General features: G+C 70.0%; 1 protein-coding gene across 11 annotated transcripts in view; it reads right to left on the bottom strand.

Annotated features, from left to right (window-relative positions):
* Positions 1 to 13,679, bottom strand: part of PLEC (plectin) — an 84,966-nt gene extending 71,287 nt beyond the window's left edge. For 7 of the 11 annotated variants that reach the window (XM_065054731.1, XM_065054730.1, XM_065054735.1 and 4 more), the window contains exons 1-2: positions 4,683 to 5,294; positions 3,374 to 3,563 (exon numbers count right to left, since the gene is read on the bottom strand). In XM_065054731.1, coding sequence (XP_064910803.1) covers positions 3,374 to 3,563; positions 4,683 to 5,282 — 790 coding nt within the window. In that variant the 5' untranslated portion in view covers positions 5,283 to 5,294. Of the gene's footprint in view, positions 1 to 3,373; positions 3,564 to 4,682; positions 5,298 to 7,859; positions 7,989 to 9,114; positions 9,622 to 13,652 lie in introns of those variants that run through there. The other 4 variants (XM_065054749.1, XM_065054738.1, XM_065054750.1 and 1 more) reach the window with 4 other exon arrangements.
* Between the last annotated feature and the right edge of the window lie 3,355 nt (positions 13,680 to 17,034).

The raw sequence follows: 17,034 nt of genomic DNA, 5'->3' as shown, positions 1-17,034 counted from the left end.
CACTGCTGGGGACATGGGGATGGCGGGGGGACACACAGATTTGGGGGGACACACAGGGCCCCACTGCTGGGGACATGGGGGTGGGTGGGGACACAGATTTGGGGGGGCACACAGGGCCCCAATGTTGGGGACATGGTGGTGGGGGGACACATCATAGGGCCCCACTGTTGGGGACATGGGACTTGGGGGGACACAGGGCCCCTTTGCTGGGGACATGGGGGTGGGAGTGCAATGGGGCTGTGTGGGCACAGAGCCCCAGTGTCGGGGACACGCGGGGCTGGGGGGGGACACAACGTTCCAAGGGCAGGAGCAGGAAGCGGGGACACAGGACCCCCCTGGGGGGCTGGGGGGACCATGAGTCCCCCCCGGGACCGCCCTGCTGGCCGCTGTCCCTGGGGGTGTCCCCAGGGTGTCCCCGCGGCCCCAGCAGCAGCAGAGCCAGGGCACTGTCCCCACCGGAGGGTCCGCCCCCAGCCGAGGGGACACCCGCTGTGTCCCCCCCCGCCCGAGGGGACACACACGGCCCTGGGGCCCTCTGATGGCCACCGCTGTCACTGCACGGCCTTGGGGACAGCCCGCCCGGCCAGCACGTGTCCTGGGCTGCGGGGACACCCTGGGAACGTGTCCTGGTGCTGTGGGGACACCCTGGGAACGTGTCCTGGGTGCTGCGGGGACACCCTGGGAACGTGTCCTGGGTGCTGCGGGGACACCCTGGGAACGTGTCCTGGGTGCTGTAGGGACACCGTGGGGACACGGCCACATGGGGACACCCTGAGAACGTGTCCTGGGTGCTGTAGGGACACCCTGGGAACGTGTTCTGGGTGCTGCGGGGACACCCTGGGAACGTGTCCTGGGTGCTGTGGGGACACCCTGGGAACGTGTCCTGGGTGCTGCGGGGACACCCTGGGAACGTGTCCTGGGTGCTGTGGGGACACCCTGGGAACGTGTCCTGGGTGCTGTGGGGACACCGTGGGGACACGGCCACACGGAGACACCCTGGGAACGTGTCCTGGGTGCTGCAGGGACACCCTGAGAACGTGTCCTGGGTGCTGCAGGGACACCCTGGGGACACGGCCACATGGGGACACCCTGGGAACGTGTCCTGGGTGCTGCGGGGACACCCTGGGGACACGGCCACACGGAGACACCCTGGGAACATGTCCTGGGTGCTGCAGGGACACCCTGGGAACGTGTCCTGGGTGCTGCGGGGACACCCTGGGGACACGGCCACATGGGGACACCCTGAGAACGTGTCCTGGGTGCTGCAGGGACACCCTGGGAACGTGTCCTGGGTGCTGTGGGGACACCCTGGGGACACGGCCACGCGGAGACACCCTGGGAACGTGTCCTGGTGCTGTGGGGACACCCTGGGGACATGTCCTGGGTGCTGCAGGGACACAACCACATGGGGACACCATGGGGGACACAGCCACACAGGGACCCCTCAGGGACATGTCCTGGGCACTGTAGGGACAGGGCCATGCAGGGACACAAGAAGGACATGTCCTGGGTGCTGTGGGGACACTGTGGGGACAGAGCCATGAAGGGACACACAAGGGGACATGTCCCAGGTGCTGCAGGGACGTGGCCATGTGGGGACACTTTGGGGACACAGCCACGAAGGGACATCCCTGGGACATGTCCTGGGTGCTGCAGGGACACCCTGGGGACACGGCCATGCAGGGACACACAAGGGGACGTGTCCCAGGTGCTACAGAGACACAGTCACATGGGGACATCCCAGGGCCCCTTGGCCACCCCCGTGTCACCAACTGGGGCCCATGGGAGCCACGAGAGGCCTCAGCCCCACATGCCCTGGCACGGCACAGCCAGACGCACACCCGGACCCTGGCATGGTGCTGCCGGATGCACACCCACACAGACAGACACACAACCGGACCGTGGCACAGTGGTCCCAGATGCACACCCGCACACCGGCACGGCACAGCCAGACACACACCGGGACCCTGGCACGGTGCTCCCAGATGCACACCCGCACAGCCAGACACACAACCGGACCCTGGCATGGTGCTGCCGGATGCACACCCACACACCGGCACGGCACAGCCAGACACACACCTGGACCCTGGCATGGTGCTGCCGGATGCACACCTGCACAGTACAGCCAGACACACACTCGGACCCAGCCCCTGGCATGGTGCTACCAGACCCACACCCGCACACGGGCACGGCACAGCCACACCCGCACCCACATAACCACCTGACACCAGCCCCACAGGGGGACACCGGGGTCCCTGCTGGCAACAGGTGTTGTGGCACAGCACGATGCGGCACGGCACGGCATTCCCCATGGCGGCACCACCGCTCTGACCCTGGCACGGCACAGGCTCCAGTCGCGGCATCACCCGTGGCACCCTGGCCTGGGGCTCCCTGTCACACCCGTGTCCCCAGGCACGTGCTGGGGCCCTCCCCACGGCACTGGCCCCTGTGCCCCATGGCATCACCCCACGGCAGCGCCCTACGGCAGCGCCCTGCCCCCCCAGGACATCCCCTGTGGGGCCACGGGCACACACCAGCCAGGGCTCCTCGGCACCTGTCCCCTCTCCGGCATCACCTGCCCGGCACAGCCCAGGCCCCCGGCACACGGAGCCCCCCGCACCCCATCAGTGACACGCCGCCCCACAGCCAGGGACACCATGGCACACAGTCCCCACGTCCCCATGTCCCCCGGCACACGGTCCCCATGTCACAGAATCACAGCATCCCAGGATGTCAGGGGTTGAAGGGCCCTCAAAGCTCATCCAGCGCAACCCCCCGGAGCAGGAACACCCAGCTGAGGTGACACAGGAAGGTGTCCAGGGGGCTGGAATGTCTGCACAGAAGGAGACTCCACAACCCCCTGGGCAGCCTGGGCCAGGCTCTGCCACCCTCACCCCAACAAGTTGCTTCTCCTCTTGCAGTGGAACCTCCTGTGTTCCAGTTTGCACCCATTGCCCCTTGTCCTGTCCCTGGTTGTCACCAGAAGAGCCTGGCTCCATCCTCCTGACACTCCCCCTTTCCACATTGATCCCCAGCAATGAGTCCCCCCTCAGTGTCCTCTTGTCCAGCTCCAGAGCCCCAGCTCCCTCAGCCTTTCCTCACACGGGAGATGCTCCACTCCCTCCAGCATCTTGGTGGCTGCGCTGGACTCTCTGCAGCAGTTCCCTGTCCTGCTGGAACTGAGGGGCCACAGCTGGACACAATATTCCAGGTGTGGTCTCCCCAGGGCAGAGCAGAGGGGCAGGGGAACCCCTCTCGTCCTCTCTGTCCCCCCACAGCTGGGGGCTCCCGGTGCAGACACCCCCGCGACGCTGCCAGTTCACCGGGACCCCCCCGCCGTGCCCGCGGCACACGAGCCCACCGCCTGCCCTACCTGCGATCCTGATGACGGCCCGCTCGGCGGGGTCCAGCACCGTCCCATTGCCGGCGGCCACTTTGGTGCGTTTGGAGCGCTGGTGCTTGGACAGGTTCCAGGGCAGCGTGTCCCCGGCGCCGGGGGAGCCACTGCTGCCACTCGAGCTCTCCTCCGCCATCCCCGCCGCTGGCCGCCCCGAGCCCGGCTCCTGTGGACAGGGACGGTGTCAGGGACCCCGGCACCGGCCGACCCCTGGCACCAGCCGACCCCCGGCACCGCTCACCGACCCCACCCCTGGCATCACTCACTGAACCCCGGGCACAGACCCGACCCCCGGCACCACTCACCAACCCCCAGGCACCGAACCCCGGCACACTCACTGACCCCCTGGGCACCGACCCAACCCCCAGGCACCAAACCCTGGCACCCAGCCACCAACCCGACCCCCAGCACCGCTCACCGACCCCCGGGCACTGACCTGACCCCCGACACCACTCACCGACCCGAGCCCCGGCACCGCTCACCGACCCACGGCACCATTCACCGACCCCCGGCACCAGGCACGGCTGTCCCACCCCCGGCACCAGCCGAACCCCGGCACTGCTCACCGACCCAACCCCTGGCACCACTCATCGACTCCCGGGCACCGACCGACCCCCGGCACCGACCCGACCCCTGGCACTGCTCACCGACCCAACCCCTGGCACCGCTCACTGACCCCTGGCACCGACTGACCCCCGGGCACAGGGCACGGCTCTCCGACCCCCGGCACCGACCGACCCCCAGCACCGCTCACCAACCCCCAGGCACCAAACCCCGGCACCACTCACCGACCTCCTGGGCACTGACTGACCTCCGGCACCACTCACCGAACCCCAGGCAACAAACCCCGGCACCACTCACCGACCCCCGGGCACCAAACCCCGGCACCACTCATCAACCTCCCAGGCACCGACTGACCTCCGGCACCGCTCACCGAACCCCAGGCACCAAACCCTGGGCACCAAACCCTGGACACCAAACCCCTGCACCGCTCACCGACCTCCCGGGCACCGACTGACCTCCGGCACTGCTCACCGAACCCCGGGCACCAAACCCCGGCACCACTCACTGACCCCTTGCACTGCTCACCGACCCGACCCCTGGCACCACTCACTGACCGCCGGGCACCAACCGACCCCAGGCACCGCTCACTGACCCCCGGCACCGCTCACTGACCCCCGGCGGCACCGTCGCTCCCTTCCCTTCCCTTCCCTTCCCTTCCCTTCCCTTCCCTTCCCTTCCCTTCCCTTCCCTTCGGGCGCGCCCCAGCCGTCCCGCCTCGCACCCGTCGCCGGGTTCCCGCCACAGCCGCCCGCACCCGGCCCTGCGGCCGCACCGGGAGCCCCGGGAAGCACCGGGGGAACCGGGGGCTGTGCCGGCCGGTGCTGCCGAGGGGCCGCAGCGGTGCCGGGCCGGGAGGGGGACGCGCCGAGGACGGAGCCGCCGCCCTGGGGCAGACGAGGAGCCGGCCTGTGGGACACCGGGAACGCGCCTGCGGGGACACCCCGCACCGGTGACACCCGATAGCCCGTCCCCGCGGCTCGGGCAGGGACAGACCGGCCGGAGCGAAGCAACCGGGGACGGTGCCACAGGCCAACCGGCCGGTTCGGCGCTGCCCACCGACCGCCGGCCCCGCGGTGCCGCCCCAGCTCCGCGCCGGGGGAGCGGGACGGCGGTGCCGGGCGGAACCGCACGTCAGAGCCCGTAACGGCGCGGCCGCCTCCGCCACCCCGGCACCGCCACCCCGGCACCGCCACCCCGGCACCGCCACCCCGGCACCGCCACTGCCATCGTGGCACTGCCATCGCCACCCCGGCACCGCCTCCACCACCCCGGCACTGCCATCGCCACCCCGGCACTGCCACCGCCATCGTGGCACCGCCATCGTGGCACTGCCATCGCCACCCCGGCACCGTCATCCTGGCACCGCCACCACCATCGCGGCACCGCCATCGCCATCCCGGCACCGCCATCGCCATCGTGGCACCGCCACCGCCATCCCGGCACCGCCACCGCCATCCCGGCACCGCCACCACCATCCCGGCACCGCCATCGCGGCACCGCCGCCCCAGCACCGCCACCCCGGCACCGCCACCCCGGCACCGCCACCCCGGCACCGCCTCCGCCATCGCGGCACCGCCAACCCGGCACCGCCACCCCAGCACCGCCACCCCGGCACCGCCACCACCATCGCGGCACCGCCACCCCGGCACCGCCACCGCCACCCCAGCACCGCCACCCCGGCACCGCCACCACCATCGCGGCACCGCCACCCCGGCACCGCCACCGCCACCCCGGCACCGCCACCACCATCGCGGCACCGCCACCCCGGCACCGCCACCCCGGCACCGCCACCCCGGCACCGCCACCCCGGCACCGCCACCCCGGCACCGCCTCCGCCATCGCGGCACCGCCTCCGCCACCCCGGCACCGCCACCAGCCGCCGCAGTGACACCAGCTCCGCTTATTTTCCCCCGGGCCCCGCAGCGCTCGGCACCGGGAAGCGCCGGGCAGCGAGACCGCGTCACCGCCCCCGCCGGCCCCGGGGGGCGCGGACAGACCCCGCCGAGCCCCCCCGGTGCGCCCCCCCGGCGCTGGCGCTGCCGAGGCGCCATTTGCAGAAGTTGCAAACCGCGGGTTCCCGGCTCGGGGGGGGCTGGGCCATTGCAGCCAAAACCCCCAGGGGCCGCGCAGGGACTGGAGTGGGGACAACCTGCCCCCCCGCAGCCCAGCCGGGTCCCACAGGTGTCTCCAGGGACCCCCGGCCAAGCACCCGAGCGTGGGGGTGGGCACGCGGGTGTGGGGTGACTGTGGGGTGACCGTGGGCCCGGCAGCGCCGCACGTGCCCGTGCCAGGCCGGACTCACCGGCTCCATCCCCGCGCCCCCCCGTAGCCCCCGGCCCCACGCAGCCCCCCGCACCCCAGGCGTGACCCACAGCGTCCGTGGCACCCCCAACCCGAGCCCCCACGCTGCCCCCCTCTCCCCAGGGACGCGCTGCCTGAAGCAGCCTCAGCCCCCCAGCGCCTGCCCCACACCCCCCCGTGCTGCACAGACCCCCTGCACCCCCTGACCCCTCTGCTCCCCCTGACCCCCCCGTGCTGCACAGACCCCTCTACACCCCCTGACCCCCCGTGCTGCACAGCCCCCTCTGCACCCCCTGACCCCTCTGCACCCCCAGACCCCCGTGCTGCACAGCCCCCTCTGCACCCCGAGCCCCCCCGTGCTGCACAGCCCCCTCTGCACCCCCAGACCCCTCTGCACCCCCTGACTCCCCCATGCTGCACAGACCCCTCTGCACCCCTAGCCCCCCGTGCTGCACAGACCCCTCTGCACCTCCACACCCCCCATGCTGCACAGACCGCTCTGCACCCCCAGACCAGACCCCTCTGCACCCCCGGCTCACCCAGCGCCGCGCTGTCCGCCGGGCCGCGCCGGTCGGGCATGACCGGGGGGGCTGCGGCAGCGGGGGCTGCACCGGGAGCTCCGCCCGCACCGGGGGCCGCACCGGCAGCGGGGGCTGCAGCGGCGGCTCCGCCCGCACCGGGGCTGCACCGGGGGCTGCAGCAGCGGCGGCGGCGGCGGCTCCGCCCGCACCGGCTCCGGTTCCGCTCCGCAGCGGCGGGGGGCGGGGCGGGGAGGGAGGGAGGGAGGGGGCGCGTATCTCGGCTCCGCACCCGCACCCGCCCACGGGCCGCAGCAGCCGGCGGGGAGCCGACCAGTGCTCCCAGTGCAGCCAACGGGGAACGGACCAGTGCTCCCAGTGCAGCCAGCGGGGAGCCGACCAGTGCTCCCAGTGCAGCCAGCGGGGAGCCGACCAGTGCTCCCAGTGCTCCCAGTGCAGCCAATGGGGGAACCGACCAGTGCTCCCAGTGGGGGAGCCGACCAGTGCTCCCAGTGCTCCCAGTGCAGCCAGCGGGGAACCAACCAGTGCTCCCAGTGCAGCCGGCAGGGAAACCGACCAGTGCTCCCAGTGCAGCCAATGGGGAGCGGACCAGTGCTCCCAGTGCTCCCAGTGCAGCCAGCGGGGAGCCGACCAGTGCTCCCAGTGCTCCCAGTGGGGGAGCCGACCAGTGCTCCCAGTGCAGCCAATGGGGGAGCCAACCAGTGCTCCCAGTGCTCCCAGTGGGGGAGCCGACCAGTGCTCCCAGTGCAGCCAATGGGGGAGCCGACCAGTGCTCCCAGTGCTCCCAGTGTTCCCAGTGGGGGAGCCGACCAGTGCTCCCAGTGCAGCTGGCAGGGAAACCGACCAGTGTTCCCAGTGCTCCTAGTGCAGCCAGTGGGGGAACGGAGCAGTGTTTCCAGTGCACCCAGTGCAGCCAGCAGGGAGAACTGACCAGTGCTCCCAGTGCAGCCAGCGGAGGGGAATGGACCAGTGCTGCCAATGCAGCCAGCATGCCAGCATGGGAAGGGTTAACCCCACCCAGCGCTCCCAGTGCCACCAGCAGGGGGCTTGACTCTCACCAGTGCTCCCGGCGTGGGAAGGGTTAACCGGACCGGTGCTCCCAGTGCCCTGGCAGATTGGGGTTTGGGCCCCGCCTGTTCACCCTGCACCCCATCCCCCGCGCCACTGTAACCGCCATCACCGCCATCTCCACCGGGGGGTGCTTGCCCCCGCGATGCACCCCGGCACGCGCTCCCGGGGCCGCGGCCGCCGGTAGCACCGTGCAGGACTGCAGCACCGCGCAGGACCGTGCAGCGCCGTGCAGTGCCATGCAGCACCGTGCAGCGCCGCGCAGGACCGTGCAGCACCGCGCAGGACCGTGCAGCGCCGTGCAGTGCCGTGCAGGACTGTGCAGCACCGCGCAGGACCGTGCAGCACCGCGCAGGACCGTGCAGCACCGTGCAGCGCCGTGCAGGACTGTGCAGCACCGCGCAGGACCGTGCAGCGCCGTGCAGCACCGCGCAGGACCGTGCAGCGCCGTGCAGCACCGCGCAGGACCGCGCAGCGCCGTGCAGGACTGTGCAGCACCGCGCAGGGCCGTGCAGCACCGTGCAGCACCGCGCAGGACCGTGCAGCACCGCGCAGCACCGCGCAGGGCCGTGCAGGACCGTGCAGCACCGCGCAGGACCGCGCAGCGCCGCGCAGCACCGCGCAGGACCGCGCAGCGCCGCGCAGCACCGCGCAGCACCGCGCAGGGCCGTGCAGCACCGCGCAGCACTGCGCAGGGCCGTGCAGCACCGCGCAGGACCGCGCAGCGCCGTGCAGCACCGCGCAGCACCGCGCAGCACCGTGCAGCACCGCGCAGCACTGCGCAGGGCCGTGCAGGACTGTGCAGCACCGCGCAGGACCGTGCAGGGCCGTGCAGCGCCGTGCAGCACCGCGCAGGACCGCGCAGCGCCGTGCAGGACTGTGCAGCACCGCGCAGGGCCGTGCAGCACCGTGCAGCACCGCGCAGGACCGTGCAGCACCGCGCAGCACTGCGCAGGGCCGTGCAGGACCGTGCAGCACCGCGCAGGACCGCGCAGCGCCGCGCAGCACCGCGCAGGACCGCGCAGCACCGCGCAGCACCGCGCAGGGCCGTGCAGCACCGCGCAGCACTGCGCAGGGCCGTGCAGCACCGCGCAGGACCGCGCAGCGCCGTGCAGCACCGCGCAGCACTGCGCAGGGCCGTGCAGGACTGTGCAGCACCGCGCAGGACCGTGCAGGGCCGTGCAGCGCCGTGCAGGACCATGCAGCGCCGTGCAGGACCGTGCAGCACCGTACGGGACCGCCTACCCCCGTGTGACCCGGTTCCTGCCGCCGGCGCGGCCGCCCCCACTCCGCCTGTCTGCGCCACCGCGGCACCGGGACCCTGGGGACACCGGGACCCTGGGGACACCGGGACGCTGGGCACACCGGGACCCTGGGGACACCGGGACGCTGGGGACACCCACCGCGGGGAGGCCCCGGGGGCGGTGACGCCGAATGGGGACAGCGCCCCACGGCGTGGGCACGCGGGGGCGCCGGCTCCACCCCCACCCCCCCCAGGCCTGGCTGCCGGTGCCGTGGGCAGAGCGCTGCGGCGCCAGGAGGAGCCGCGGGCCGGCGGCCGTGCGGGCAGCGCCAGTGCGGGCAGCGCCAGTGCCGGACAGCGCCATTGCCGGATAGCGCCATTGCCGGGCGGCGCCAGTGCGGGCAGCGCCATTGCCGGGCAGCCGTGCTGGCAGCTGTACGGGCAGCGCCATTGCGGGCAGCGCCATTGCCAGGCAGCACTACGGGCAGCGCCATTGCGGGCAGCGCCATTGCCAGGCAGCACTACGGGCAGCGCCATTGCGGGCAGCGCCATTGCCGGGCAGCAGTACGGGCAGCGCCGGCGCCAGGTGGCCGTGCGGGCAGCGCCATTGCCAGCACCGCTCCCAGCACCGCTCCCAGCACCGTTCCCGGCACCGTTCCCAGCACCGTTCCCAGCACCGCTCCCAGCACCGTTCCCGGCACCGTTCCCAGCACCGCTCCCAGCACCGTTCCCGGCACCGCTCCCGGCACCGTTCCCAGCACCGCTCCCAGCACCGTTCCCGGCACCGTTCCCGGCACCGTTCCCGGCTGCTGGTGCCGCAGCCGCGGCCACGTGAGCCGCGGGGGATGACGGAAGGAACCGGCTCACCCGCCACGCGGCCTCCGCGCCCCCTACCGGCACCGCTGCTGCGCCCTGCCCGCTCCTGCCCGCTCCTGCCCGCTCCCTGCCCGCTCCTGCCTGCCCCTGCCTGCCCCTGCCTGCCCCTGCCTGCCCCTGCCCGCTTCTGCCTGCCCCTGCCTGCCCCTGCCCGCTCCTGCCTGCCCCTGCCTGCCCCTGCCCGCTCCTGCCTGCCCCTGCCCGCTCCCTGCCCGCTCCTGCCTGCCCCTGCCCGCTCCTGCCTGCCCCTGCCTGCCCCTGCCCGCTCCTGCCTGCCCCTGCCTGCTCCTGCCTGCCCCTGCCTGCCCCTGCCCGCTCCTGCCTGCCCCTGCCCGCTCCTGCCTGCCCCTGCCTGCCCCTGCCCGCTCCTGCCTGCCCCTGCCCGCTCCCTGCCCGCTCCTGCCTGCCCCTGCCCGCTCCTGCCTGCCCCTGCCCGCTCCCTGCCTGCTCCCTGCCTGTGCCGGGTGACAGTGCTGGGAACAGGATGGTGCTGAGATCAGGGAATGGTGCTGGGAACAGGATGGTGCTGGGAACAGGAATGGTGCTGGGAATGGGGCTGGTGCTGGGCACAAGGGACAGTTCTGGCTGCCCCACAGTGGCTGGAGCCGCGCGGAGCCGGTGCGGTGACACGGAGCCGGTGCGGTGACACGGAGCCGGTGCGGTGACACGGAGCCCTGGGTGCCCAGTGGCACGTTCGGGTGCAGGTGCCCGAGCACACCCGTGCACACCCATGCATGCACACGCGTGTGCACACAGGGGAACAGAGCTGCACGCGTGGGCAGGTGCACACGCACACGTGCACACACACGCACACGTGCGCACACACGTGTGCACACACACACGCGTGCACACACACGCACACGCACACGTGCACACACACGCACATGTGCACACACACATATGTGCATGCATATGTATGCACACACATGCACACAGACATAGATGCATGCACCCACAAGCACACAGCCGTGCATGCACACATGCACATGCATGCACACATGCACACGCATGCACAGACACGCACACTCATGCACAGACGTGCCATGCACACATTAATGCACATGCATGCACATATGCACCCACACAGATATGGATGCATGCACCCACAAGCACACAGACATGCACGCACACATGCACATGCATGCACACATATGCACACACATACACTCATGCACACGCATGCACACACATGCACATGCATGCACACACATACACTCATGCACAGACATGCCATGCACACATTAATGCACATGCATGCACACAGATATAGATGCATGCACCCACAAGCACTCATACATGCATGCACACAGGTGCACACATGAACACACGTGCACACAGATGCACATGCATGCACACACGTACACTCATGGTCATGTATGCACAGATGCACACACACAGATATAGATGCGTGCACACAGAAGCACACAGACATGCATGCGCTCATGCACACGCATGCACACAGATGCACATGCGTGCACACACACACTCATGCAGAGACGTGTCATGCACACATTGATGCACATGCATGCACATATGCACACACAGATATAGATGCATGCACACACAAGCACACAGACATGCACACATACATGCACGCACACAGATGCACATGTGCACACAGATGCACACGCATGCACACACATGCACTCATGCACAGACATGCCATGCACACAGATATAGCTGCATGCACCCACAAGCGCATGTACAGACACGCACACATATGCACACATGCACACATGCACACGCATGCACACACATACACTCATGCACAGACATGCCATGCACACATTAATGCACATGCATGCATATGCATGCACACTTATGCACACAGGCACACAGCTGCACACGCATGCACACACATATACTCATGCACAGACATGCCATGCACACATTAATGCACATGCATGCACACAGATATAGATGCATGCACCCACAAGCACGCATACATGCATGCACACAGATGCACACATGAACACACATGCACACAGATGCACATGCATGCACACACATACACTCATGGTCATGTACGCACAGATGCACACACACAGATATAGATGCATGCACACAGAAGCACACAGACATGCATGCGCTCATGCACACGCATGCACACAGATGCACATGCGTGCACACACACACTCATGCAGAGACATGCCATGCACACATTAATGCACATGCATGCACATATGCATGCACACGGATATAGATGCATGCACACAGAAGCACACATAGAGGCGTGCACACATGCATGCACACAGATGCACATGCATGCACACAGATGCACACGCATGCACACACATACACTCATGCACAGACATGCCATGCACACATTAATGCACATGCATGCACACAGATATAGATGTATGTACCCACAAGCACATGTGCAGGCACACACACATATGCACACATGCACATGCATGCACACACATACACTCATGCACAGACATGCCATGCACACATTAATGCACCTGCATGCACACATGCACATGCATGCACGCATATGCTCGTGTGCACACGCACACACACAGATGCACACGCATGCGCGCGCACACACTCGTGCACAGACATGCCATGCACACATTGATGCACATGCATGCACACACGCACACACTTGCATTCACACTGCCCCACGGCCCCACCCCACTGTGCCCCACACCTGCCACTGCCCCACGGCACCCACCCCACGGTGCCCCACACCTGCCACTGCCCCACGGCACCCACCCCACGGTGCCCCACACCTGCCACTGCCCCATGGCACCCACCCCACTGCGCCCCACATGTGCCACTGCCCCATGGCACCCACCCCACTGTGCCCCACACATGCCACTGCCCCACGGCACCCCACACCTGCCACTGCCCCATGGCACCCACCCCACTGTGCCCCACACGTGCCACTGCCCCACGGCACCCCACACCTGCCACTGCCCCATGGCACCCACCCCACTGCGCCCCACACCTGCCACTGCCCCATGGCACCCACCCCACTGCGCCCCACACCTGCCACTGCCCCACGGTGCCCCACACCTGCCACTGCCCCACGGCACCCACCCCACTGCGCCCCACACCTGCCACTGCCCCATGGCACCCACCCCACTGCGCCCCACACCTGCCACTGCCCCACGGCACCCACCCCACTGCGCCCCACACGTGCCACTGCCCCATGGCACCCACCCCACTGCGCTCCACACCTGCCACTGCCCACGGCATCCACCCCACTGCGCCCCACACCTGCCTGGCACCCCACGGCACCCACCCCCACGGGTGACTAAACTCTGCCCCACAGTGCCCAGGATGATGCTCCCCCACCTGTGCCAACGCACCCGCACGTCAGCCCCACACCTCCCAGTGCCCCCAGTGCCCCCAGTGCTTCCTGATGCTTCCCAGCACCTCCCAGTACTTTCCAGTGCTTCCCGATGCCCCCCAGTGCCTCCCAGCACCTCCCAGTACTTTCCAGTGCTTCCTGATGCCCCCCAGTACTTCCTGGTGCCTCCCAGTGTCTCCCGGTGCTTCCCAGTACTTCCTGATGTCTCCCGGTGCTTCTCAGCACCTCCCAGTGTCTCCCAATACTTCCCAGTACTTCCTGATGCCTCCCAGTACCTCCCAGCGTCTCCCAGTACTTCCTGATGTCTCCCAGTGCCTCCCAGCACATCCCGGTGCTTCCCGGCACCTCCCAGTGCATCTCGGTGCTTCCCAGTCCCTCCCGGTGCCTCCTGGTACCTCCCAGTGTCTCCCAGTACTTCCAGTGCCTCCCGGTACCTCCCAGTACTTTCCAGTGCTTCCTGATGCCCCCCAGCGCCCCCCGGTGCCTTCCAATGCTTCCCAGTACCTCCCAGCGTCTCCCAGTACTTTCCAGTGCTTCCCGGTACCTCCCAGTGTCTCCCAGTACTTCCAGTGCCTCCCGATGCCCCCCAGTGCCTCCCGATGCCCCCCAGTACTTCCCAGTGCTTCCTGGTGCCCCTCAGTGCCTCCTGGTGCCTCCCTGTGCTTCCCAGTACCTCCCAGTGTCTCCCAGTAGTTCCCAGTGCTTCCTGGCACCCACCGGTGCCTCCCGGTGCCTCCCAGTGTCTCCCAGTACTTCCAGTGCTTCCCGGTGCCTCCCAGTGCCTCCCGGTGCCTCCCACTGTCTCCCAGTGCCCGCCGGTGCCTCCCAGCCCCACGGAGCCCCGGCACAGCCGCCCCCGTGTCCCATGTCCCGCCGCAGCCCCCAGCGCAATTGTCCCCGCCGGTGCCCCCAGGGGTGCGGGGACCCCGGGCGCCGTAGCCGCCGCTCACCGTGTGTCCCCCGCCCGGCCCCGCGATGTCCCCCCGGGTCCCCAGGCGCGGCCGCCGTCACGTGCGGGTCCCGGCACCGGAGCGGCGAGCGACACCGCTCGCCAGGAGCGGGGACAAAGGGGCCCTTTCAGTGTGGCGCTCGGCCCCACGGGCCCCTCGGGGCCAGGGGACAAAGGTCCGGCTCGCTTGGCACCGGTGGCACCGGGTTGGCCCCGGCAGCCGCCACCGCACCCCCCGGGGGACAGCGGGTCACGGGGGACTGTCCCCAGGCCCGCGGGGGGGGGCGTGACGTCACGGGGACACCCCTTCGGCAACCCCCGGGGCTGGGGACACCCCCGCAGGGGAGGAGGGGACAGACCCCCCGGCCATCCCGTTGTCACCGGGACCAACCCCGCCGGGGGGATGCGCGACGCCGGGATCGGGCCCCGCAGCGGGGGGACAGGGCTGGGGGGACACAGGGCTGGGGGGACACAGGGCTGGGGACACAGGGGTGGGGGACACAGGGCTGGGGGGACACAGGGCTGGGAGGACACAGAGCTGGGGACACAGAGATGGGGACACAGGGCTAGGGACACAGGGCTGGGGACACAGGGCTGGAGGGACAAGGCTGGGGGGACACAGGGTGGGGGACACAGGGCTGGGGGGACACAGGGCTGGGGGACACAGGGCTGGGGACACAGAGATGGGGACACAGGGCTAGGGACACAGGGCTAGGGACACAGGGCTGGGGGACACAGGGCTGGGGGACACAGGGCTGGGGGACACAGGGCTGGAGGGACAAGGCTGGGGGGACACAGGGTGGGGGACACAGGGCTGGGGGGACACAGGGCTGGGGGACACAGGGCTGGGGACACAGGGCTGGGGGGACACAGGGCTGGGGGACACAGGGCTGGGGGGACACCGGGCTGGGGGACACAGGGCTGGGGGACACAGGGCTGGGGACACATGGCTGGAGGGACAAGGCTGGGGGGACACAGGGCTGGGGGGACACCGGGCTGGGGGGACACCGGGCTGGGGGACACAAGGCTTTGGGGACAAGGCTGGGGGGGCACAGGATTGGGCGGACAGGGCTTTGGGGACAGGGCTGGGGGGGGAACAGGGCTGTCCCTCGCGAAGCCCCCGCTCCTGCCGGCCCGAACCCTGTCTGGCTCTGCCACCCTGTCCCGGGTCCCCGTGTCCCTGCACCCCGCGTGTCCCCTGCACCCCATGTGTCTCCTGCACACCCGTGTGTCCCCTGTCCCCCCGTGTCCCTGCACCCCGCGTGTCCCCTTGCACCCCGTGTGTCCCCCGCACCCCGTGTGTCCCCTGTCCCCCCGTGTGTCCCCTGCACCCCGCGTGTCCCCCGCACCCCGTGTGTCCCCTGCACCCCGCGTGTCCCCCGCAGCCCGTGTGTCCCCTGTCCGCCCGTGTGTCCCCTGCACCCCGCGTGTCCCCCGCAGCCCGTGTGTCCCCTGTCCGCCCGTGTGTTCCCCGCACCCCGTGTGTCCCCTGCACCCCGCGTGTCCCCCGCAGCCCGTGTGTCCCCTGTCCGCCCGTGTGTCCCCTGCACCCCGCGTGTCCCCCGCAGCCCGTGTGTCCCGTGTCCGCCCGTGTGTCCCCCGCACCCCGCGTGTCCCCTGCACCCCGCGTGTCCCCTGTCGCCCTGTGTGTCCCCTGCACCCCGTGTGTCCCCCGCACCCAGCGTGTCCCCCGCACCCAGTGTGTCCCCCGCACCCCGCGTGTCCCCGCACCCCGCGTGTCCCCTGTCCCCCCGTGTGTCCCCCGCACCCCGCGTGTCCCCCACACCAAACGGACACCCCGCCAGCCATGGGGCGATGCCGTGGGGTGTCCCCAGTCCCCTGTCCCCATCCCTGCCCGCTGCCCCCGCCATGGGGCCAGCCCGGGGCGGGCAGGGCAGGCAGGGCAGGCAGGGGCAGGCAGGGCAGGCAGAAGCAGGCAGGGCAAGCAGGAACAGGCAGGGCAGGCAGGGAGCAGGCAGGGCAGGCAGGACAGGAAGGGCACACAGGGAGCAGGCAGGGGCAGGCAGGGGCAGACAGGGAGCAGGCAGGAGCAGGCAGGGCAGGCAGCAGCAGACAGGGAACAGGCAGGAGCAGGCAGGACAGGCAGGAGCAGGCAGGAGCAGGCAGGAGCAGGCAGGGCAGGCAGGGGCAGGCAGGGGCAGACAGGGAACAGGCAGGGCAGGCAGGAGCAGGCAGGAACAGGCAGGAGCAGGCAAGGCAGGCAGGGGGCAGGCAGGAACAGGCAGGAGCAGGCAGGGCAGGCAGGGGCAGGCAGGGGCAGACAGGGAACAGGCAGGGCAGGCAGGAGCAGGCAGGAACAGGCAGGAGCAGGCAGGAGCAGGCAGGGGGCAGGCAGGAGCAGGCAGGAGCAGGCAGGGCAGGCAGGGGCAGGCAGGGGCAGACAGGGAACAGGCAGGGCAGGCAGGAGCAGGCAGGAACAGGCAGGAGCAGGCAGGAGCAGGCAAGGCAGGCAGGGGGCAGGCAGGAACAGGCAGGAGCAGGCAGGGCAGGCAGGAGGCGGCAGCACGGGCAGGGTTAACGGCAGCAGGGGAAGGAACATTCCGGCCCGTTCCCGTTGCTGCCAAACCCGGTGCCAAAGCCGCTGCCAAACCCGGTGCCAAAGCCGCTGCCAAACCGCAGAGCCGAGCGGCCGCGCCCCGCCGAGGGGGGGGCAGGAAGGGCCCGATCCCGCCCCGGGGCCACATGTTCCTGGGGTGGGGAGGGGGGACCCCAAGGGCGGCCGGGGGGGGGCGGAATGAACCCGGCACAGCCGGCCCG

The sequence above is a fragment of the Columba livia genome, chromosome 2 (genome assembly GCF_036013475.1).
Source record: "Columba livia isolate bColLiv1 breed racing homer chromosome 2, bColLiv1.pat.W.v2, whole genome shotgun sequence".
NCBI lineage: Eukaryota > Metazoa > Chordata > Aves > Columbiformes > Columbidae > Columba > Columba livia.
This window is presented reverse-complemented; position numbering and strand designations above follow the sequence as displayed.